The sequence below is a fragment of the Dendropsophus ebraccatus genome, chromosome 11, assembly GCF_027789765.1.
Source record: "Dendropsophus ebraccatus isolate aDenEbr1 chromosome 11, aDenEbr1.pat, whole genome shotgun sequence".
Lineage (NCBI taxonomy): Eukaryota > Metazoa > Chordata > Amphibia > Anura > Hylidae > Dendropsophus > Dendropsophus ebraccatus.
The window spans coordinates 52,772,044-52,797,896 of record NC_091464.1 but is presented as its reverse complement, the minus strand read 5'-3'; the positions used below and the strand labels follow the sequence as shown (position 1 = coordinate 52,797,896).

The window sequence follows — 25,853 nt, the reverse complement described above, 5'->3', positions numbered from 1 at the left end:
TCCCTTTTTGCCCCTTACATGTCCCTCTTTCTGAACTAGGACCTAGATTTGCATTAATAAACCTTCAATGTTGCTCTAGAAAGTGTCCGCTTTCTTACTGTATAATAGACCCAAACCTGCATATTATTCCATCATGTGGTGCAAGTTGGATCCTAAAAATTGTTATATTCACATGAATCATGTGACATAATGGCCGCTGTCACACATGCAGACTCATTGAGTTCTATGGCCCCATACACACATCTGTAGGTTTTCGGATCTATTTGGGAACAAAATTATTATTATTATTCATTGTGGGTCCGTGCCACCTATATGACAGTGGGTCCCTGCAAATGCGGACTGTTATTGAAACACATAGTAACCCTGTCCGCAGTTGTGGGTCCGCAGTTACGTATGGAGTTACTGATGTGTGAATGAGACCTAAGGATGCAGTCACACACACACAGGATCTGCTGCGGATTTACAGATATTCATGTAACTAAATGCATCAATCTGCAGCAGATGCTGTATGTGTAGGTGTATCCTTGAAATAAAAAGTATAGAAATGTCTGTAAAATTTTCCTAGCGTGAACCACAAGTGTCCCTCATTGGCTGTCCAATGTAACTGTGTTTGTCACTGGGTGATGTTGTCATGTTGTCAACAAAGTTAGCTGCCCATGTAGATGCCCATACATTGTTATATTAAACCTGTCTGTGGGTCTGACTAAGGCCGCATTCACACTACGTAAAAAATACGTCCGTATTAGATAACAACGGCCATATTTGCGCAAACAACTGGCTGTGGCTTATACTTCCCTTCCCAATAGAGAACACATAAATGCATACCTACCAACTTTTACAGAGAGCAAAGAGGGACATACAGGGTGGTGTGCCTTGCATTCACTGCGGCTCCAATCCATGCCCCAAACTATACCCCATAGCCACACCTTAGATCAGGGGGCCATTTGGAAATTTACAAAATGATTTGAGGGCCGTACAAAATTACTTTATAAAAAATGTAAAGCAACCCACCCTTAATGCACGGCATGTGGCAGCATACTATACAAGGGCACTGCATGTGGCAGCATTATATACAAGGGTACGGCATGTGGCAGCATTACAGCCAAGGGAACAGCATGTGGTAGCAATATATAGAAAGGCACGGTATGTGGCAGCATTATATACAGGGGCACGGCATCTCCGATGCTCATGCATACTTATGCATATTCAAGAATGTATAAGCAGGTTGGACTTGGTTACATCCGGGAGGGGGAGGAGGGGGAGACAGAGAGAAGCTTACACAGTTTTTTGTCTCTTCAGCAGAAAGCAGCAGCTCAGAACTGGGAGGAGGAGACGGAATAGATAATAACTAGTATGGAGGGAATTGGTAGCCTCACCATGGGCAGCAACATATCAAAAGTTATGTTTGAGTGGAATACCCCTGGTGTCTGAGTAAGTAGTAAGTAAGTAGTAAGTAATTATCCATAAGGTTATGACTTATGAGATAGATAGATTGGTATCTTGGTTTAAGAGTAACTTGGATTAAGAGTGTTTTGCAAGAAGAGCATTGCTTTGGTTTAGGAGCTCTCTGTGCTGGGTGGGAGCGGTAGTGGTGGAAGGGCATGGCCTGCATATGGTGGTCTACAGCACTGTACTCTGACCCAGGAAGTCTCCCTTACCTTCCAAATCATAGCAGATCCACTTCAGAGAGTGCTGCTATACCGTGCCCACATATATCCTGCTCATTCCTTCATACTCCCTGCAGTCTCTGTCAGCTCTTGTGTTTCCCATCCTCTACATTCCTGCTATAATGTGCCTGCACTCTCACTCAGCTATACACACTACAGCTATAATGTGCCTGCACTTACACTCAGCCATTCACACTGCTGTATATAAAGTTTCTGTCTCTGTCCTCCTGCACAGCTCTGTGATTCTCATTTCCTTGTCCATGCTGAACACACACCCCTTCCCCTGCCTGTTGTACTACGCTACTGCATTATGGGGATCTGCAGTGCCATCCTGTATCTACAAACTGCTGTTTTTTCAGGTTTATGCACTTACTATACATTATACTCCATATGCTGATTGCTATACTGTGCAGTAACTTTTATTCAGATTTTAAAAAAATAATTATTTTTGGGGTGTGGAACCAATTGTTTCAGCTCTGCTGTGCCCTGCGGGTATCAGCACCGCTACAACACCAACTCAGCTTTGCTGTGTCATGCGGGTATCAGCTCCGCTACATTACTGACTGGCCTCTGCTACTCACTGACTGATCTCTGCTACATCACTGACTGACCTCTGCTACTTATAATGGTAAAGAACATTGCTCGGTTACCATGACAATCTTACTCATGTCAGTGAGACCTTCCATCTTCTACATTTTCTATTGGCCAATAGTGGACATGTGACTGCGTGGATGTTGTCAGGCATTGACTGACAAAACCTTAGAATTTCTTTTGGCTGCTATATTTTAGATATTTGTATACGTGCTGTGATTGGCTGTTAGTGTTGACAGTGTGGCCATTATTTCCTATGGGCCATCATTTCCTATGGGAAATTAGGGGTCTTTAAACATATACATTATTTCTTAAAAACGACAAATCCGATCAAAACCAGAAATAGATAGCACATCTGTCACCTTTTGGGCTTCGAAACGCGTTTTGAACGGAGTCTGTGCGCAAAGCGGTTACGGCTGTATTAATCGCAGAAGAATAGCTGGAAGAAGAAGAAGAATATGGACTACAATATAGTGCTTTTTCAAGCACTATAATAATGTGAATGGCGGTAAAATAATAATTTGCAGGTAAATCACTACTATTGTTCAGCTATCTACCTACTTTTCTGTGTCTTCATAAGGCATGATCAAATGTGTGGTTGGACCATGTAGGCTATGTGTGGTCGACAAGGCTTTAAAGAATGGGCTATACAAAATATCCAGTCAGCATTTGCTCCTTCATAGGTTGATTGCTGACCCTTTTACACAAACCGATTGACGGCAACTAGTGTTCCTGGGAATGCTCATAAAAGAGCCTTAAGGGTATGTTCACACCACAGAATAGGCCCCGAATTTCAAGCATCACACATCAATTCTTAAATTACTATGATAGTTTTTAACACAAAAGTATTTACCACAACATGGACAGGAATTAGTGTAAGTTATTCAAGAAATCTACTTGGGCTCATAGCTGGGGTAGAATTTAAAGCCTGGCAGTCACATACTTTTTTTTCCTATGCCATGGTCCATGACATAGTGCAAGTGAAAGTAATGATGGTGATAAGCTGATGGAATAGGGGAGAAGAACAATGCACTGCAGCATTGAGAACATACAGCAGTAGATACCCTTGTTTTAGGCATGGGTCTCCAAACTGCAGCCCTTTAGTTGTTGCAAAACTACATTTCCCATCATGCCTGGGCAGCCAAATCCAAAGCTTTAGCTGTCCAGGCATGATGGGAGTTGTAGTTTCGCAACAGCTGGGGGGGCACAGTTTGGAGACCCATGGTTTTAGGGATAGCTGCACTGAGCTTTATAAGTGGTCAGGGGTAAGATGGAACCCTTAAAGGGACTCTTTACCCACAATCTGACCCCCCCAAACCACTTGTACTGTCAGATAGCTGCTTTTAATCCAAGATCTGTCCTGCGGTCCATTTGGCACGTGATGCAGTTATTGTCCTAAAAATGTGAGAAAAAGCCAGCTTACCCTCTCCTCTATGCCTCCTAGCCCGGACTCTCACTCCAACAGGTGCCACGAGATACGTCCAACAAAAACTCTGAGTCCAGCTTCCAGCAAGTGGTTTCAAATCAGGATTTATTCAAAACCTTTGTCCCCGTACACACACTGCAGCATGCCCCCGACAAGATTCCTACGCGTTTCAGCTGCGACATGCAGCCTTAATCATGCGTGTCGCAGCTGAAACGCGTAGGCATCTTGTCGGGGGCATGCTGCAGTGTGTGTACGGGGACAAAGGTTTTGAATAAATCCTGATTTGCAACCACTTGCTGGAAGCTGGACTCAGAGTTTTTGTTGGACGTATTGTCCTAAAAAAACAACTTTTAAACTGGCATCCCCATGCCCAACGGCTGTGTATGCATTAGGCTGGTACTACCTGTCCCCACCCTCCTCATCATTAGGAATGCTCCAGGCAGATTGTCTCCTATTCATCAGCTGTGTGAATACTGAACATGGGCTGGATCGTTAAACACCTATGCAGTGTTCAGCATGTTCCGGTGGCATTCCTAATGATGAAGAGGGTGGGGAGGAGGGACAGAGGGGTGGTGCAAAGTTAGGGCACAGGGTTGCAAGTTTAAGGGTACAAACCCACTTGACGTATTTGCTGCGTTAATCAGTCTTAAAAATAAGCAGGCAAAACGCAGGTTGGCTTTATACAATTGTTCTGCGTTAAAATACGCTATTGCGTATTTTTGAAGCATGAAGCTACATGCGTTTTTCGCACAGGTTGTTAACAACTGATGCTTTGCTAACAACAAGCTTCACGCTTCAAAAATACGCAATTGCGTATTTTAACGCAGAACAATTGTATAAAGCCAACCTGCGTTTTGCCTGCTTATTTTTAAGACTGATTCACGCAGCAAATACGTCAAGTGGGTTTGTACCCTAAAAGTTGTTTTTCAGGACACTAACTGCATCACCTGCCGAACGAACCCCAGGACAGATCTTGGATTAAAAGCAGCTATCCAAAGGTACAAGTGGTTTGGGGGGGTCAGATTGTGGGTACAGAGTCGATATAATCTACTTTTCAGAGACAGCATGCATCATCTTCAGCAGTCAGAAAGGCTCAGTTTGTAGGTACACAACCCAGTCTTTCTCAGGCTTTTTCCTGCACACAACACATACCAAACCTTCCCCTTACTTCCATTGTTTTGTTCTGATTTAGCTGTTACTAGAGACAGATATCCCTACTAGCAGTGAACAGCAGTTTGCAAGGGGGGTAGACACCTAGTGGCCAAGATTTTAGAGTTGTTCTTGTGGGTTAAACAGTAATTTTGGTAAATAAAGTGATTTACAAGTTTGTGTAACAATGCAGATCAATATGACGTTCAGGGTATAGAAGACGCTTCAAGACAATGGTTCCCATGGTGCTTAATTGTCACCTAGGTCTGTAAACATGACACACTTTTTTCCAGAGATTTATAATTTTAGGGTTAATGTGTATAATTATTAAAATATCTCATTTTTAAACCTCTGTTAGCTATACATTCAATTGATATTTTAGAGCTGACTTGGGAAAAATAAAGTCTGTATGTGTAAAGTACATTTTCTTCTGTACTAATGCCTCAAAGCTATGTAAAATATTCCTAATAGAGAACATTGTGCCTTCATTGTCTATAATATCCATCAGACATGTTCTTGCTGAAAAGGATTCTGGAAGGTGCTTTTGCTGTCCATTGCAACAGCCCTTGGTAGCCTCTCCCCACCCCACCAGCCTTGATTGATAGATCTCACATTGTTTGGGTATAAGGAGTGTACAAGGTCAGCAGAAGCTGCTGGGGACCTTCTGGTTCAGGTACCATTAAAATAATCACAGTTTCCCTTTAACCCCACACTTGACTTAGCATGTTATGAGCATACAGTATGTACCCAAATCACCATGGAGTGACTAAGGGCCCTATTCCACAGTAATGATAATCGGCCGGATCGGCCCCATTTGGCCCGATTCGGCCGATTATCGTCCGGTGAAATAGAGAGAGCGATCAGCCGATGATCGTGTCATCAGCTGATCGTTCATTTAGGGCCAGACCTAAAATCATTGTTACCCACCGTGCATCGTTACGGTTGAATAGTGATGCGCAGCGGGCGACCGACGATTTGACAAGCAGCAGCATCATACATTACCTGTTCAGGCTTCTTCTCCGCGCTGTCTTCATCCCCGGGTCCCACACGCTCTATCTTCAGAATGGCCGGTCAGCTGACAGAGCGCTCAATCACAGGCCCGGACCGCCGCGGCCTGTGATTGGCTGAGTGTGGCCTGTCAGCTGACAGGCCATTCTGAAGATAGAGAGCGCGGGACCCGGGGATGAAGACAGCGCGGAGAAGAAGCCTGAACAGGTAATGTATGCTGCTGCAAGGGCTGCAAGGACATCCTGCAGCCCTCGCTCAACAATCATCGGGCCGTGGAATAGGCCCAGTAAACGAGCGGCGATCTAGCAGATTGCCGCTCGTTTACATCGTTGATCGGGCCCTCCTCGGCCCGTGGAATAGGACCCTAAGCCCAGAGAATCCTGGCATCTGGCCATGTCTACCAATGCTGTACTGTCCGACTTCAAATAAACACACAGAACACGGAGCAGATACTGGGACAACTTCATGTATTCAGATAGTTTTTTCATTTTTTGCAGCAAATCTCAACAGAAAGTTTACAAGTTCCTGGTAAAAAGAACAACTTAAATAGTTTCCTAAAAGCAGTGTAGTTTCTGAGAGCAACAGCAAACAGTACAAAAAAGTGCAATATCAATTGCTTACAACTGATTAATAGCTGCAGAAGGGTTTTCACATCTTTACATAGTGACTGTTTTACAGTGGAACAAAGAAAAAAAATCCTCAAAAAGAAAAAACCTTAAAGTAAATGTCCACTTTATTTTAACATGTCACTTTTAGGTCTAACATGGTGGGCTGAAAAAGGTTTAATATATCTTTATAGTGGTTACAGCTCAGTTTTTTTAGATACAGAGCCCCAATTCTCTGTATACACATTAAGTTAAATAGTGAAATTTTGGCTGCATACATCTGCCACTAGGAGGGGCTTGGGAGCTTACTGCATACAGTTTTATTATTTTGTACACCATATAAGTTCCTAAGCTTTCCCTTCCAGTACCTAAAGAGTATCAGAACTTTATCATTTAACCCTTATATCTGTGCTTAGGTCTGTATCAGAAAGGCAAAGCTCTGAGCCCCTATAAGGATATATTAAAGAAATAACTGACCATTGAAATTTTCATCAATTTAAATGAAAAAAATCTAAATGCTGTTAAAGGGTGCACATTCATTTAAGGAGATGCAATGTTAAATCTGTAACCTGCATATACTGGAGGTAGAATTTTTGTTGGGCTGAACTACTATTAATATGAAACTGAAAGAAATGTGTTAGAACTAGAGATGAGTGAATCACTGATCTAAACAAAGCGAAGCACTTTAATTGATCTGCGCATTGCTCATCAAACCGCTGACCTTTTAGCGCTGCTACACTCCCTGACACTCCTCCCCGGATGTCGGGAAAAGCTGGATCCAATCTGAGAAACTTCTCCCAGTTTCCCAGGATTGGATCCAACTTTCCCCTGACACCCGGGGTGGAGCAGCAGGGAGCGGAACAACACTGAAAGACCAATGGCTTGATGAGCAAAGCGCAGATCAAACACCTAATTAGAACCAATGATACAACAGCTTGCAGAACACTTATATAAAGTGGACTCTGTTATCTGTAAGGGATATACCCATGTAAAGTTTTCATCCTCTATGAATAAGATAGAGGATAAGAAGTTAATCGGGTGGAGTCTGACATTTGGATCCCATTGATCTTTAAAAATCGTCCCCGGATTAAATGCTGTGCGGCTAGCACTCTATTTCTTCTTTATTGGGCTGCCACATATTTTTATTTGATCACTCAGAAATGTTTAATGGCTCCAAACAGAATGAATAGAGTACGCATAGTGTGCACCACTTTTTTCAGGGACAATGCCATCCCTTGAAATAACAGAAGCCCCTTTTAGTCAGACCCCCATTGATCAGCTTGTTATCCCTTATCTTTGGCATAGGGGATAATAACTTGACATAGGAATACCATTTTAATAACATGGTTTATATACTCTTCTATGTGTACATGGTTGAGATTTGGGTGACTTATTGAGCACTGTGAAGACTTCACTGACAGACTTTGTGAGTTCCAAAGCAGACCACAGACATAAGACCATCACTCATTCAGCCATTTTCAAGCTCCTTAATGAGGATGAATGCACAGTAGATGGATTTGGTGCAGACATTTCCAACAGCATATTTGTAATGCAATCTGCTAGACCTACCTAACCCTAATTGTGGGATGTGTGGTGTGGATTTCAATTTATATCCACAATCTGCAACATAAATCAGCATGATGATCTTCTTTGCTGGTACTGTAATCTTTGATAAATTTCCTGCAGACATATCCACTTAATGTGTGTTTTACCCCAAACATGTCTGTCGGACTTGTGTGAATCTATAATTTGTTTCTATATAGGAAAATAGATAATTGTTTACGAGATCCAACTGAGGATATGTCAACACTACGGAATCCCGGCGGATAACCCGCTCATTCCTCAGACGTACAGTGGAATCAGGCAAATCATAGAATGAAGCCTATGGGAGCAGCAGAGATGCGGCACCCAGCATCCGCAAGCGCGGGTGAGATGCGGAATTTGCGGCAGGTGACTAGCCAGGATTCCGTAGTGTGGACATACCCTGAGGCTTGGACATAGTAACGTTCATCCTCATTAACCAGCTTTATATTATGAAGCTCAAAGTGACCATGAATATTTATTATAGAGCAGTGCGCACAATGAAATGTATTATAGATCAGTAGAAGCTATTAGAATAATGTCTACCAGAAAGCAGAGTACTGGAGATGAACATAGCGGGAGGTCACTGTACGATTGTACATGTATGTGTAACCCAAGTGGGGCATTGTGCAATAAAACTTATTGTTATCTATTTATTTAAGAATATAACACCAGTGATTGAACAACTGCATCAGAATTTACAATAAAAATAATCTGTATCTATTACAGTCTGCGATCTTCAGTGGGTTTCTCAATATGTGCTTACAGTATGTATCATGAAGCTGTTTTGTGACATTATCACTTGGCATCTGTAGTCCAGCAAGTATCATGGCTATTACCTGTGATTGTCCTGTAGAAATCATTGATTGTTTTCAGTCACCTACCCTTTAAAGATTAAAATATTACTATGTGCCGGATAATTCAAAGATATTATCAATGGATTTGTGAGCTAAGACCCTTACCAATTGATAGGACAATGAGCAGAGACATAATATGTCAGAGGAAGTAGAGAACAGTTGAGAGTGATGGGGGCCATGGCAACTACCCCACAAAATTTTAAAATATCTGCCTTACTGGGATGCCCATTGAAATTCCATTACTATTCCATTTGTTTCACTAGGAACTCTGTTTGCGTCACTCAGTGATATGTAAATTATGTAAATTATTTCAACCAAAGCTAAGAAAGGGAGACACAGTCTTTATTTTAGTTATCTAAATGCAACTCTGTACCCACAATCTGACCCCCTAAACCGCTTGTACCTTTAGATAACTGCTTTTAATCCATGATCTGTCTTGGGGTCCGTTCGGCAGATGATGCAGTTATTGTCCTAAAAAACAACTTTTAAACTTGCAGCCCTGTGTCAAATTGGTGAGATCTAGAGTACCTATGCCTTAGGATTGTGACACCCCTCTGTCCCTCCTCACTGTGTGAGCACAACCTAGGGGCGTTTCTAGTGATGAGGAGGAGGGACAGAGGGGTGTTTCAATGCTAAGGCATGGGTACTCTAGGCCACGCCAATTAGACACAGGGCTGCAAGTTTAAAAGTTGTTTTTAGGACAATAACTGCATCACCTGCCGAGCAGACCCCAGGATAGATCTTGGATTAAAAGCAGCTATCCGAAGGTACAAGCGGCGGGGGGGCAGATTGTGGTTACAGAGTCGCTTTAAGGGTCTAAACTTGCAGGTTTCCACTGATAATATGCCTGAAATCATATTATCAAGATGTCAGAAGATGATCAAAGGTCCACATACCCTCAAAATCATCCACAGACAGTTGTAGAAATTTTTGTAACTTTTTGAATTTTTTTTGTGTCTAGTGTGTGTGTGAACATTCTTAGACAGTTTGTCAAAAAGGTTATGAAAGTCAATTGTTGTAAGAAGCTAAATACAGTGCTGAAGCATAACACTACCCTCTGTAGAGTAGGAACTTGGGTTGCAAAATCCTACATTTACAAACCTACATTCAATATGAGAGGAAATGTGTGGTATGTTGGAGGTGAGAAGGATCATAGTCAGGAACGGAAATGCATAATCTAAGGCCAAACCGTATCAGAGGAATTGCAATAATGTTCTATATAATGAAAAGAAAAAAACATAAAAACAAAAACATTTTCCTCATACATAATATAAGGCAAAAATGTGTATTATATTCATATGTGCAAAACTTCTGCACTTAGGAAAATGCACTGTAGGGGGTGCTGTTCACAGAATGGAAAGACTATGAAGTGCACTTATAGAACACTGCAAACATAGAAGATGATAGATGGAAGAAGCCGGAAAGAGCTTCAGATCATTCACTTGCAGCTAAGCCATTTCATTTCTAATAGCTGTACATAATAGCTGCGTCATACTGGCGTTTCGGTCCTAAACCTAGTTGTAAATACATTGTCACATAAGAACAGTAGGTGTCTTTTTTTAGCTATAGTGAAACAAACACAGTAGAGGCCAGTACAGTAGTCATCTTAGCACTATGACGTATATAGTCGCCTATGGGTGCTGCATATATCAATAGTAATGATGTGTGGACATAAGAATGCTGGTGGTTGTAAAAGCTGAGAACCAATCTATAAGTGCTAAACGTGTCGACAAATGACATTAAATAAAAACATACAATGTCTTTCCGTGTGTAAAACAGGGGAGACTACTTCACAGCTTCTTCACCATCCTTTGCCCGAGTGCATTGTGGTCCTATCACAGAGACCAGGACTGCCCTGGGCCGACAGTAAAAAGCAGTAGTCCCTTCTTGGCAACAAGAACAACAGGCTAAAATCACAGACAATGGAAGGATATGTACAGAAGGCTACGCACAGTCTAAATATACAGATAGGTATTTACACAAGGTGCAGAAAGCTCCTTTGAACAAAAAGTTGACAGAAAAGGACGCCATGCAGTGAGGATGTGATGGAATGACGCCCTGAAGGACAACATAGATTCATTACTAGAGCCGTAAATAGAAAGTGCCACATTAAAAAGCCAGGTTCCTCTTCAGCCAGTCCAAGAACCATTACAAGCTTACTTAACTCTGTAGGCACCCAGTGGATCTACAACATCTTTGGATTCCCCTTAATGCTCACAGTCAGTGGTAACAACTTCTGGCACAGCAGGACCCATTCTTAAATCAAAGATGTAGGGATATGATCCCCAATCTGTGTAAGGTAAGCAGTATGAGCTCCCTATAACACACACACACACATAAGGTGGGATATCTCCTTCAGCCTTGAAGATGCTGTTATTCTGGGACTTCAGCATGTGCATGCAAGGTACTGTCTCCTCTTCTGTAAAGCTCCCAAAACCCCTTCTCCAGCTGTTCAAGATGTGAGCTAAGAGGCAGCTGCAGATTCAAGTGCCTGAGGAGTGAATCCAACCAGAGCTGGAGCTGCGAGAAACTTGGCCTGGAAGACATCAAGGGTAAAATAAAAAAGTGATGTTCAGAAGAAGAGGTTCCAAGATGTTTTCCCTGTTTAGTCATACAATTATTTCCATGTATTAGAGAAATATTCCCTAGAGAAATATTCCTTACCCCTAATTTCCTATGTAATACTAATCGATCATACTGCATTAAATGTGATTAAATGTCCACCATAGCCAATGTAAGCCATGGCTGGAACTTGTACCAGAAAGGCAAAGAAAAAGCCAGTGGAAGGCATCATTTGGAAAAAGAATCTTTGTCTCATTAAACTGACAGTAAGCCAGGTAATACATTTTTGTGCATCTTTCTCACTGTCTATGACTCAGACTTTGATATCTATGAGCTGGAGTAGATTTCTGGCATAATGTATGTTAACATTTGTGGTCTATGGGAAGCCACCCCACTGCAGAGAAACTGGCCTAGAAGGTGGATAATCTCCCTCTTTATATTGTCTGTGAGTTAATCACCCCCATGGTGGAGGAAGGCTTTGCAAGAGAATTGTGACTAGGAGCATTTCATTCTTAATAATGAGGTAAGTGTTGGGGTGCCCAATCAGGATACAGGCTTAAAACAAGGCTGTTTTCCTCCAGAAACAGCACTATTCTTGTCCTCTGTTTGTGTATGGTTTTTCAGGCCAGTTCCATTAAAGTGAATGAAGCTGACTTGTGATATCACAGAAAACCTGAGGATAGGGTGGTGCTGAAGAATGTAGCTGTGCTTTTTCTAATAGTGGATAACCCCTTTAAATCTAATTTATGGCTTTGTTTGAATTTTTTCTTACAGAGTTTTAATAACATGAAGAAATAAAATGAATAAATTATTATTATTATTAATAATAATAATAATAATAATAATAATAATCAACAACAACAGAACAATGATGAAAAACAGAATCCACATAAGCAAAGCTGCTACTGGCCTATTCACACGGGTGAGGCCTACGTCACATTTGCATGTGAATTTGGAATTGTACTGTGCATTGCACTGTAACTGTGCAGTACTGATCCTTATGGAACAACAATAATTTGATGGGGTGACCCTGTGTAATATATATATATATATATATATATATATATATATATATATGTATATCATCTGATGGAACAAGCTTTGTGTTAAGCAATATCCAGTGCATGCAGAAAATGCTCAACATTGGGGGATGTGAGCCTATTCTGCTCCTCGCAGACAGAAAATAGAGGGAGTCACATGTATGGTCTGTACTTGGTGTATGTTACCTTGATTTTTGGTCTGAAGCACATTAGGGTCCCAAATGGAAGCTCTGACAAAGATACCTTTTCTAAGTTCTAAGAATCTTTCCTTAGATTGTTGTAAATGATTTGACAATGTTGTTGTCTTTACTACTCACCTTTTTTCAGGGTCTAAATCACAGCATAATACTGCACTGGGAAAGAATCCTGGTGGACAATTTGTGGGACAAAATCTATCCAGGAAGGCACGAACATTCAGCCCAAAATCCATGGTGCGAGGAAGATAATCAGGGTCTGCATTCACTCGCCCAATAATCTAATGGAGACCAGAGAAAAGATGGATGAGTTCCAGACAGCTGAGATTTATGTGGAAAATATGATGTACAGATCTAGTAAGGTTCAGTTGAGATTCATTGTATCTTAAGTACACTGCTCCCTTTTAATTTCCTTCCTATGGATCTGACCGCTTGTTCATTAGCTGTCTCCAGGGGTTCTTCAAGAATCAATCTATGGTCCTCTCCTCTTTTTCTCTATACCTTAATTTCATCGTAAAACAAAGTTCAAAGAGGACCGGCACTGCTGACTTAGATAAATATATAGTCCTTCTGGATGGGATTCAACTCACCCAGTGGTACACTATTGGGGTGCAAAGGTAACTGCTTCAAAGAACAATAACCAAGAATCTGCAGCGCTCACTAAATCTTGTGAGATATATTAGTTGCAAGTAGAACAGATGAATAAGCCTGGACACCAGGCCTGTGCTACAACTTCAGTTGACATGCCATGCGGACAGGAAATGCTGTGCTGTCTTGATGCTGTCTTTAACCCTTTGAGGACCAGGCCCAAAATGACCCAGTGGACCGCGCAAATTTTGATCTTAGTGTTTTCGTTTTTCCCTCCTCCCTTTCAGTTTTCTATCTACAATGTAAGTGCTTGCTTGTTACAGGAATAGTTGTACTTTGCAATGGCGTCTTTCATTTTACCATAACATGTATGATGGAATTCCAAATATATTATTTATGAAGATATAAATAGGTGAAATTGTAAAAAGAAAGCAATATGGTAACGTTTGGGGGGTTCCGGTGTCTACGTAATACACTATATGGTAAAAGTGACATTATACTATTACTCTATAGGTCAGTCCGAACACAACCACATGCAGGTTACACAGATTCTCTAATGTTATATATTTTTTTTAAATGAAATCCTTTTTTTGGCAATTAATTATAAATAGAATGGGACTATTGTGACGCTTATAACAGTTTTATTTTTTCACCTATGGGGCTGTATGCGGTGTGATTTTTTCCGCCATGATCTCTAGTTTTTATTAATACCATAATTGTGAAGATCGGACGTTTTGATCACTTTTTATAAAAAAAATTTTTTTCCCCTTTTCGTGTACGCCGTTCGTGTTTCCCCTTTTCCCCTTATTTTCGTGTACGCCGTTCTCCGTTCGCAATGACGCTTGTAATATTTTAATAGATCGGACAATTACGCACGCTACGGTATATTATATGTTGATTTGTTTATTTATTTTTATAGGTTTTATTTATATAATGGGAAAGGGGGGTGATTTCAACTTTTATTGGGGGAGGGGTTTTGGGGTAGTGTGTCAGTGTTTTTAACTTTTTTTTTTTTCCCATTTGAAGTCCCTTTGGGGGACTTTTACATACACTAGTGTGAGTACACACACTGATCATTGCTATGCCATAGGCATAGCATTGATCAGTGTTATAGGCGCTCTGCTCATTGAGCCTGCCTGTGCAGGCTCAGTACAGCAGATCGCCGATCGGACCGCTTGGAGGAAGGTGAGAGACCTCCGACGGTCCGTTCTACCGATCAGGTCCCCCGCAGTCACACTGCGGGGGTCCCGATCGGTAAGTGACAGGGGACTTACACGATCGCGGCGTTTAAGGGGTTAATGACACACGGCAGCGCGATCGCTGCAGCGTGTAATTACCGGTGAGGTCCCGGCTGCTGATTGCAGCCAGCCCCCACCTGCTATGAAGCGCGCTGCGCTCCGGAGCACGCTTCATAGCGGGAGAACCACCCAGGACGTACAGTTACGCCCTAGGTTGTCTGGGGACAGACTTCCATGACGTAACTATACGCCCTGGGTCGTCTAAGGGTTAAAAGGAGAAGTCTGGCGAAAATTTTAATTAAAGTATTGTATTGTCACCCAAATGTTATACAGATCCACAATATACACTTATTATGGGAAATGCATATAAAGTGCTTTTTTTTCCCTGCACTTACTACTGCATCAAGGCTTCACTTCCTGCATAACATGGTGATGTCACTTCCTGGATAAAATGGTGATGTCAAGACCGAACTCCCAGAGCTGTGCGGGCTGTGGCTGCTGGAGAGGATGCTCAGTGTCCCTGAAGTGCCCTGTGTCCCTCAGTGTCCCCCTGCCATCATCCTCTCCAGCAGCCACAGCCCACACAGCTCTGGGAGTCGGGTCGTGACATCACCATGTTATCCAGGAAGTGACATCACCATGTTATCCAGAAAGTGAAGCCTTGATGCAGTAGTAAGTGCAGGGAAAAAGCATTTTATGTGCATTTCCCGTAATAAGTGTATATTGGGATTTGTACAACTTTTAAGTGACAATACTATAGAAAAAAAATTCGCCAAACTTCTCTTTTAATTTAATCAGTAATGATGACTGAATAACCACTTTTAACACTTGCCTGTCATGTCAACTGCCCCTCTAAAACATCTCAGAAATCCAACCACTTTCTTCTAGTGGAAGAAGCCATAACTCTTACATCTGCCTTGAGTCGTTCTTGTACTGATTACTGTAAATTTAGTAATGAGTCTTCCCCTCTCCAATCTATCCCGAATGCTGCAGCTAGACTCAAACCTTGTGCCAGTCACTGCATTGCTTGTCCATTCACTTTAGGATAGAATCATTCAAAATACTGTAAGCACTTTTTACCTCAATATCTGCATAGATTGTAAGCTCTTGTGAGCAGGACCCCCATTGATTTTATCTGTACATGTTTCCTCTATATTTTAAAGTGCTGCATAATATGCTGGTGCAAAATTAATATAGCAAGAGACAAAGTAAGAGAATATAAAAGCAAAATGGATGTGATTACCTCACAAAGAACAATCCCAAAGGAGAAAACATCTACAGATTCATCATAACTTCTTCCTGTAAAAAGAAATAAAAGCTAAGATACAGTCATGGCTGAAGCCTTGGCACAATGCAGCTATCCGTGACTCTCTAAAATCTCAGGAGTGGGCTGAAAAGGAATGGTCGCCCAGGTATGCAATATACATAGAGCACGCACTGCATTTAGGATGCTGTCAGACAATAAAATCACCCAAATTGGCTTCTTTTTCTGGCTCACAAACACTGCGGCCAGATGTTAGCCCAGAATCCATAGGGACATGCCGTTCTCTGCTCTTTGACAGTATGTCAGTATGTATTGTGACTGGCTGACTAGTCACATGAACAATGCACAGGACATCACTGCTATGCTAGGTTCACACAACGTCAAAAATATTTAAAAGGCGGACTATTTTCATATTTACAAAAACGTCAGTATATGTATTGAAGTCAATAGGAAGACAGATGTCCAATGCACAAAGTGTGTTGAATAACGGACATTTTTGACACAGGCGTCAAAATAATGAACATGATCATTTTTCAGATTTTGCAAACAACGGACGTTTTTATTAGTAGTTTACACACAGTTTTTCTTTTGTCACGGTTCTTTCTGTTTTTACTATTAAATTCAATGGACTTTTCAATTAAGCCGCATCCAAAGGTCAATTAGTAATTCCAAACTAAAATACTGTAATGTGCAAACACCAGTCATTGCACTAAGGGGAGGCAAGGCTGCTAAATGACATCCGTTATTTTAGACTCAAAATAACGGAGGTAATTTTAAACAGAGCTGAAAAAACGTTGTGTGAACATAGCCCAACACTGCAACGGCTACACTGGAGTAATGGTGGAACTCCAGTGAATCTGGGGGTACTTTTTTTTTTTTGCTTTTTGCACTGATTCCGGTTTATACTTGATGTTTGCTAACTGTCAGAACCCCTTTAAATTCATGACTTTAGACAATACAAACTTTTATACATTCATTTATGAGACCCTTCGGTTAAAGATTTCCATCGAAAGTGTACACAGGCTGCAATTATAATAGGAGTGCCATTTTATTCTCACCATTTATCATTTCAGGTGCCATCCAGTATGGGTTCCCCACTACAGTGTAACGCTTCCTTCTGTCTTTCCGGAGGTCCCGAGCCTCATCTGTTATTAATCGTGCCAAACCAAAATCTGCCACCACTAGACTGCCATCCTAAAAGCAAGAGACAAAGATATAAGGCTGTGTACAGGACTAAACACAGGTGGGTAATGATGAGGTTATGTGCACATATACAATTATGTTTATGATGTTGCCAAATGGGCAGATCAGTATACTGAAGTATACCTGCAATGTGTCCATTATGTTCAATGGACTGAATGTTGTCTATTAGTGACAACTAGAGATGAGTGAACCTCAAGCATGCTCGAGTCGATCCGAACCCGAACTTTGATTAGCGTTGGCTGCTGAACTTGGATAAAGCCCTAAGGCTACGTGGAAAACATGGATATAGTCATTGGCTGTATCCATGTTTTCCAGACAACCTTAAAGCTTTATCCAAGTTCAGCAGCCCCAGCTAATCAAATACTGAATGTTCGGATCGACTCGAACCCGAACCTGGTTCGCTCATCTCTAGTGACAACATTTAGTCTATTTCTAAGCATATACTGGGATTGTGCGGGGCACACAAGCATGGATGCACATGCTTTGGAGTCCTACAAGAAATATTTACAATTAGGCATGTATATAATTTATGTATATAAATAACTGTTATCTAATTATTAACAATGATTCCCTACAAATAATATCTTTTAGGGTATACAACAGCCTTCTTAATTGGACTGAAAGAATGACAGTGGGCCCTCTGATTGTTTCACTCTTGGCTTGACATGTATGAGCATGTATAGCCAGGGCCAGCAAATCATGGAGATACAGGCAAGGAAAGATTTGCAGCAGAAGAAACATGCGTCTGCTGCATATCTATCTCCTCCTGTATCTCCTGATCTCTGCGGTAGTAAGGACTCTGGAGGAGTCAGACCCAGTAACAGGATGGGGGGTAACTATCAGTGCTGAGTAAGGGTAAATTCACAAGGGCGGATCCGCAGCGGATTTAAAGCTGCAAATTTGCAGCTAAAACCGCTGTGGATCCTTTCCCTGTGAATTCCAATGTGATTATATACTCACAGCAGGATTGGCATCTCGCTGCCAGTATGTAAGTGCCGGCCCCATTAACCCCCGCCGCCCGGGATAAAACATTACTGGCACCACGATCCGGCGGCATCTGAGGCTCCCGGAGGTCCCGCACAACCAATCAGTTCACGGCCCCGCCACAGTCACTGATAGGCTGCGCTGGACCTCCGGGAGCCTCAGATATGGCCGGATAGCGGTGCAGGTAATGTATTATCCCGGGCGGCGGAGGTTAATGGGGCCGGCACTTACATACTGGCAGCGAGATGCCAATCCTGCTGCGAGTATGTAATCACATTGGAATTCACAGGGGAAGGATCCGCCCGTGTGAATTTATCCTAAGGTACAGCTTGCACAATGCTAAAAATGGCCCTGGAACTAGAAGCACCAGCTTTTCATATTATATACATATATAACACATGAACATGCTGAGTTTAGTTCTCCTTAATACAGGCCCTGCAGTGATATATGTATCGGCGGGCCCCTAACTGACACATGCGGCCTCTAGGGGCCCAGTCCCCTCTGTTACTACACTTTTTTTTTTACTAACAGAAAAAAAAATGTAGTGACAGACGGGACTGGGCCCCTAGAGGAAGTGTGGGCCCCGGCACTTGCCCTAGTTAGCCGGGTGCTGACGACGGCCCTGTGTATAGCCAAATGAAAATTACCCTTTGCAGTAGGACCAGGTATCAGTCCAGGTTCTGCTAGAGCCTATACAAGCCCTGCTTTGTATCGTTTCCTCTATATAGCCATTAGAGATGAGCGAACCTCAAGCATGCTGGAGTCGATCCGAACCCGAACTTTCGGCATTTGATTAGCGGTGGCTGCTGAACTTGGATAAAGCCCTAAGGCTATGTGGAAATCATGGATATAGTCATTGGCTGTATACATGTTTTCCAGACAACCTTAGAGCTTTATCCAAGTTCAGCAGCCCCAGCTAATCAAATACCAAAAGTTCGGGTTCGGATCGACTCGAGCCCAAACCCGGTTCGCTGATCTCTAATAGCCATCAGGCTCCTATATAGTAAAAGATCCCACATGTATACCATATGTGATAAAATTTGTGTTCAGTTCATCCAGTCAACGACTGTCTTACCTCTCTTACAAGGCAGTTGTGAGAATTCAAATCCCGATGAATTATATTCATAGAATGGAGGTAGGTCTAGAAGTAAATATACATTCAATAAATATTAGCAATTTTGTTTAGATTTTTCATGTGAATACATAGATAGATAGATAGATAGATAGATAGATAGATAGATAGATAGATAAATCTCACCATTCCAGCTGCTATATCTCTCGCAAAACTGACTCTCTGGTTCCAGGGGTATTGAGGTTCCTACAAACACACAGAAATCAAAATAAGTTATGTGCTATTTTAACTACCCCTGGAAATGCTCTTACTGAACAAATCTTAAATAATTTAATTTGTCCATTGTAAGAATTTATATTCAAATGCCTATGCCTACTTATCTCAAAATTACGGTAGACAGAAATTAGCTGTCCTACTCAGTTGTGTACATAGAGGAGATTGGGCCCCATGGAAAGGATCAAAATGACCTCCCTATTATGACATTTAGTTTTATAACCTAGGACAGAAGGGATTTTTCCTCTTCCTTTCCATGAGCCTGGAACCAATTCTGAAGAGAGAAGTCTTACTAAATTTCTTACTTAAGGGCCCCATAGCAGCTGCATGGTCTGCCTGTATGTATGTATGTCATTGGCTCTGCTGGCAGTTATGGGCTAGCAATGGTCTTGAAAAAACAGTACGTGACAACTGGAAAAACTCTGTAGGGTAGGCAAGGGAGTTCTGCTGAGTCTATAAATATTACATTGAAATCAAAGTCAAACTAAAACATCAGGATCTATGGGGAAATTACCCCATATTTACTTAGCACAATAGTGATATATATCAGGGTTTGTTTCTAGTTTTATTCACTAGTGTGTTTCACTAATCTTAACTGAGGTCATTGAGTCAAATGAGGAATTACAAGGGCACAAAACAACCTCCATATATACTGGACCTAAACACTAGAAATCCTGCCTTTAACCGTCCTGCCTTAGCACCAGTAAAAGGCTCCAAGCTGAATGTAATCGCAGGTTAAAAGAAAAAAATTCAGGTTCAGGCACAAATTTGTAATCACAATAGGGCTATGTTCAAACAACACTTTTTCAGCCCCGTTTAAAATGACGTCCGCTATTTTGAGTCTAAAATAACAGATTTCATTTAGCAGCCTGACCTCCCCTTAGTGCAATGACTGGTGTTTACACATTATTTTAGTTTGGAATTACTAATTGACCTTTGGGTGTGGCTTAATTGAAAAGTCCATTGAATTTAATAGTAAAAATGGAGAAAGAACGGTAACAAACAAAAAACTGTGTGTGAACAACTAATAAAAAACGTCTGCTGTTTGCAAAAGACGTCCAAAAATAATGATCATGTTCATTATTTTGACGCCCGCAGCAAAAACATCCGTTATACAATACACTGTGTGCATTGGACGTCTGTCTTCTCAATGACTTCCATGCATTGCCATTACAGTCAGTTAAATCTCGGCAAAAACTGACGTTTTTTTTTTAAATATGAAAAATCGGCCGCCTTTTCAATATTTTTGATGTTGTGTGAACATAGCCTAGGGGAGAATTTGTTTGCATCTCGGCACTAAAAGTTAAAAGTTTCTGCGCCTTTCAGATTTGTGATAATATTTGCAGGGCCTGCAAGGTTCTGACTGATCTCTGGGTTCAAGGTTCAGACTTGCCTAATGAGTGACAGCCCGCTCAGTCCATCACAGGATGGACTAGAATGGGCAGGCTGTCACTCTCGAGATGAGTCCATCTTGGAAGTAAAGGGCCTACAGTCAGCAGGGACACTGGATTCACCACTAGCAGGACACTGGGGGAGCGTGGACAGGTAAGCATAGGATGTTGATTATTTTCTATACATATTTATAACCACAGTTGAATAGGAATAATGTTTTAATGCCCGCTAAGCCCTTTAAGATCTGGGCTCCAATTAATACATTTTGTTCATTTCACTTTAATAGACCTTAGTTCAAAACTGGTGTTTGAAATGCCAATATATAATACGCACATTAATGTGGTTTCAAAATGCACAATCCACAGGCTTGGAAGTAAAGATTAGGTTCTAGGTAATTGAGTAACTGGGTAACCTAGTATGTACAGTATATAACATGTAAGAATTGTGTTCTAAATTGCCATCAGCACTTTAGAGATTCTGTATATAGTATGTAAATAATGTACAATAAAGTGATATATCAATGGGAAATATGGAACTTTAGGAAATCACGCACCATCCCCTTTATCACCCGACGCAGGGTCCCTCCAGGGATGTATTCTGTGATGAAGTTCAGTCTTTTGTCCTTATAAAGTACCCCGATAAACCTCAGGACATTTGGATGCTCAAGACAACGCATTACCTTTACCTGCAGGAAAGAAGAAAACAATTGACCCAAAAATGACAAAACAATTTACCAAAAAAATGACAAAACATGTGAAATGTGTGTTGGGTGAGGACGTGGAGGCTGTAGGTATTATACCTGATATTTTCTCTGGGATTCATCATTGTTTATTCTATGCTTTATATACTACTGCTGGGTGTGTTTGCACTTTGTGCTTTACTTTTACTTTTTACTTGTGCTTTTATATATTTGATATTCCTCCACTTATATAACATTTCTAGATAGCATGGGTGCCCAGTGCCGTTTATGTACATTATCACATTCAGTGTTGTATCATTCTGTATGTATGCCTCTTCCTCTCAGGGGTTCTATATTGTCTACCCCCTTCCACATTTGTAAACGTACAGTATGAAGTTTTTATTGTAACTTTAATAATTCTTTCAAATTAATTAAAATTATTGGCTATATTATTATCATGATTATCTGTCCAGCATATTTTGGTTGATACATATTTTACATTTATAGGTGAGGTATTTATTTGGTTAATAAACTGAGAGATTATTTGCCAAACCAGGGAAATCAAGCCAGCGATCAGCAGATATGTGAAAATCAGCTGATCGCTGTTTTCCAACATATTGACAGATAATCTGCTGCAGCCACACGTCTCTCCGTGTAATAAGACATGTAGCTGATTAAAGCAAAAGGCTGCATGGACATTGCAGTGTGAACCCAGCCTAAGGGTCCTATCACACGGGTGGACTCCAGCCCGATCATTTTAGTAAATGAGCGCCAATCTGCTAAATTGGTGCTCGTTTACTGGATCTATTAGACGGCCCGATAATCTGGTAGTCTGTTAGCTGACTGTTAGCCGCTCAGCCAATTACAGGAAGCTCTGAGCACAGGAGAGAAGACCAAGAGCGCTGAGAGGTAAGGTATGAAGTGTTTGGGCAATCGTTAGCCATCGGCCGTTCATAGATATTACACAAAGCGATGCACACAACAATTTTAGGTCCAAATCTTAACCAACAATCAGCCGATGATCTGTTCATCGGCTGATCATTGTTTTTATTCGGCCGATTATTGCTCTGTTTACTAGGGCCCTAACTCTAGGAGAAACTTGCCTCTTTCAAAAAGGTTCTTTGTGTTTCTTCATCAAATCGGATTAACTCCTTCATCACCATCACTTCTCCAGTTAAACGATGAGTAACCTAAAAGAAATAAACCATTGATATCACACTAATTTCAGAGAAGGAAGAGAGCAATAGGAACATGGCAACACATTAATCAATGAAGGAACACCATGCACACATTGGAAAATATGGTGCTCAGGATAAATAATAAATGCAATATTTACTGCATGTGCCTTGGCATTGGGCTGGCATGATGCTCCACTATTAAAGGAGAACTCCGAGCAGGATCACTTTTTTAAAAAATGCTCGGGGACGGGGTGGGTAGAAAAAACAATATCCACTTATCTCCTCGGCTCTAGCACTATTGCCCGCATTCCCCCACTCCAATCCCGGATCCCCAGCTGCTTCCTGGTCTAGAGATACAGTTTGGGACGTGACATCACAGGCACACTGCTTACATCCCAAGTCCAGTCTCTAGACCAGGAAGCGGTTGGGCACCAAGGATCAGAGTGGGGGAATGTGGGTACTAGTGCTAGAGACGGGAAGGTAAGTAGATGTTATTTTTTTCACCCATCCTCTCCCCGGGCATTTTGAAAAAAAGTGGTCCTGCCCAGGGTTCTCTTTTAATAAATCTCTCTTAATATAAGTTTGTAATTCTCTATTTGCTATCTACCAAATGCAGCGTCCTGGAATTCGTATCTCAGATATAATAACTCTAAAGTTGTCTTGTGGCTGAGGAATATATTGTACAGTGTCTTAAAGAGGTATAACCATCAGGGACACTTATAGTATATCCACAGGACTCCTAAAGTTATGTAAACAGCATAACTTGGGAGACCCAAAGGGCAATCAATCTACCTAAACTAGAATAATCTACCTAAACAGACGTCATGTTGAACTCAAAATGGCGAATGCCATTTTTTCTCTTAAAAAAAAACACTGTGGGAACATAGCCATACAGTGATCACAGTATTGTGTTGTGTTTAGGAGATTTCACCCAAGACTGCTTTCATTCCACACTGCATAGTTTTTCTTTAAACCACTCGTTCCTACTCTAGACATCCTTAGTATCCATTTCTAGCATCGTTATGCTGCATCCTGTGCTGTATAAGAAGTCATTGAATTGTTGCATATAGACTTTCAGTAAAGTGTTAAAGGGGTTTTACGGAATCCTATTGTGCTGACTACTCATTCCTGTACTTTGAATCACTGGAATAACTACAGTATCTCTACAAGGGGCATTGCTGAATTCACAGGGGACCATTGAGGTTAGTTACAACACACTGCCATGTAACATACAACACTACATACATCAATTTATCAAAAAATATAACATTTTTTTACTAATTAAATTGATGTGCAGGTTAGGGCTATTGAAGTTAATGCATGAGAATTTACCTTGATGGCTTGCCCGAAGCAGCCTCTTCCTAGCACTTCTCCAGGGATGAGATCTGAAGGCCTGAATATTCGATGCATTCCAGTAACACCACGAACAGATTCGGATCGGCACATATCTCTTCTAGAGCATGATGGGGAACCCACACAGCTAGACCCAGGTGATCTGTCTATGCTGCAGCTACGCCTTCATAAAGGAGAAGAAGAAAGTCAGTATATATCAGTAGGAAGTCTCATTTACTTCCCATCGGTAGTAGTTCTATATAAGTTAAAGTGTCACTGTTGCATCTTTTTTTTTTTTTTTTTGCAGAAATCAATAGTACAGGCGATTTTAAGAAACGTTGTATTTGGGTTTATTAGGCAAATATGCCATTATCTGCATGCAAAAAGACTTTCCCCCCCTCTCTCCTCTCTCTCCTCTCTCTCCTCTCTCTTGTCCACTGCTTATAATCAGGAAATCTGGACTCTTTTACATCAGTCGAGCCCTGTGTAACCTATGGAGAGAGGAGAGGGGAGGAGGGAGATTAGTCGCCGGGAGAGAGAGAAGAGAACAAAGGATTATACAGTGGGAGGTGTGTGAAAGTCGGTATTCAGAGGCCAGAGAGGTCAGTGCAGACTTCAGAGGAGATAGCCCGGTGATGTAGCTGTAAATTAACTCTTTGTTGTCCTGGTTTGGTGGCTCATCTCCCTCCACCCCTCCCCTCTCCATAAGAGAACCATAAAGACAAGGGGGATAGCTTCTAACTAGGGATGGTCCGAACCGAGTTCGTACGAACCCGAACCTTCGGTAATGATTCCCGCTGTCTGCCCGCTCCGTGGAGAGGGTGGATACAGCCCATAGCCATAGGCTGTATCCCAGTTTTCCAGGCGGTCCTCCCGCTGTATCCATCCGCTGCACGGAGCGGGCAGACAGCGGGAGTCTGATGCCGAGCGTTCGGGTTCATACGAACCCGAACCTCGGCAGATTCGGACCATCCCTACTTCTAACTGCTTTTTAATGATAAAAATGCATTTTTCGGGTAATAATCCCAATTACAAAGTTTCTTAAAATCGCCTGTACTATTGATTTCTGCAAAAAATGTAAACGAGAGTGACACTTTAAAGGACAGCCTTGTATTTGGTTTAAACCCTCTTTAATACCTATGACATCCAGCTATACTATATTATTGTAATTTTTTTGTTAGCCTAATGCTTTTAATTGTCCCTGCACCCCATTAAGAAGTGCTCAGAGAAAGACGGACGCAACCTTGTCCAAAAGACTGTCAGGTTTATATTTGAGTATTTGCTATGGCAAGCTATAAGAGCTATCTCATCCATCACTGTGAAGTAGAAGGAAACTAACATGGCTGGAGAGGAATTTTCTGACTATAACACAATTTAAAATGTATTTAACACATTAAAGCCCGAGAGTTTAGTAAAAGTATTCTAGGTTCCATTCCAAGGCTCAATCACCAGTACATATGTAGAAACCTTCAAAAAAGTATTCCAACATATGATGCACACCTGTGGATTTTAACAGTTCACTCTCATTCTTTGTAATAGGCATGAAACACTTTTATCCTGATACATTGTATATACTGTGACATGACAATTCAGGAGTGTATTTTCAATATAGCAAAGAACATAAAAACAAACAAATCCAATTAAAATTGAATTTACTTCATAAGGCTATATTCCCACTACTTCTCTTTTTGGCCAGTTTACAGCTGCCTTTTTGGGTGGCCACCTTTTTGGGGCCAAAACACATATTATGCAAATTGCGGCCCTATCTTGGCCCCAAAATGAAGGCCAGAATAAAACGTTGTGGGAACAAAGCCTGTATAACCACCATGTATTTGATGTCTACTTGAGTTATGCACCATGAAATCTCCTAATGTATATAGTAATCATATTCATTTAACTCTTTAGCAGCTCTTTAACCCAATAGGTAAAAGACCAAAAGTAACTTAAAGTGTCACTGTCGTTACAAAAAA

General features: G+C 41.3%; 1 protein-coding gene and 1 long non-coding RNA gene across 3 annotated transcripts in view; one reads left to right on the top strand and one right to left on the bottom strand.

Annotated features, from left to right (window-relative positions):
* Positions 1-9,673: 9,673 nt before the first annotated feature.
* The window catches only part of LIMK1 (LIM domain kinase 1), a 68,529-nt gene continuing 52,349 nt past the window's right edge, over positions 9,674-25,853 (bottom strand). For both annotated transcript variants that reach the window (XM_069946286.1, XM_069946287.1), the window contains 9 exons: positions 23,884-24,067; positions 22,477-22,563; positions 21,248-21,379; positions 19,216-19,275; positions 19,033-19,098; positions 16,829-16,964; positions 15,750-15,805; positions 12,804-12,961; positions 9,674-11,420 (listed from right to left, as the gene is read on the bottom strand). In XM_069946286.1, coding sequence (XP_069802387.1) covers positions 11,258-11,420; positions 12,804-12,961; positions 15,750-15,805; positions 16,829-16,964; positions 19,033-19,098; positions 19,216-19,275; positions 21,248-21,379; positions 22,477-22,563; positions 23,884-24,067 — 1,042 coding nt within the window. In that variant the 3' untranslated portion in view covers positions 9,674-11,257. The remainder of the gene's footprint in view (positions 11,421-12,803; positions 12,962-15,749; positions 15,806-16,828; positions 16,965-19,032; positions 19,099-19,215; positions 19,276-21,247; positions 21,380-22,476; positions 22,564-23,883; positions 24,068-25,853) is intronic.
* On the top strand, positions 13,507-21,474 carry LOC138767779 (uncharacterized). Its single transcript, XR_011358849.1, has 3 exons — positions 13,507-13,570; positions 16,844-17,013; positions 21,272-21,474. It is a non-coding gene; the product is annotated as an uncharacterized lncRNA (long non-coding RNA).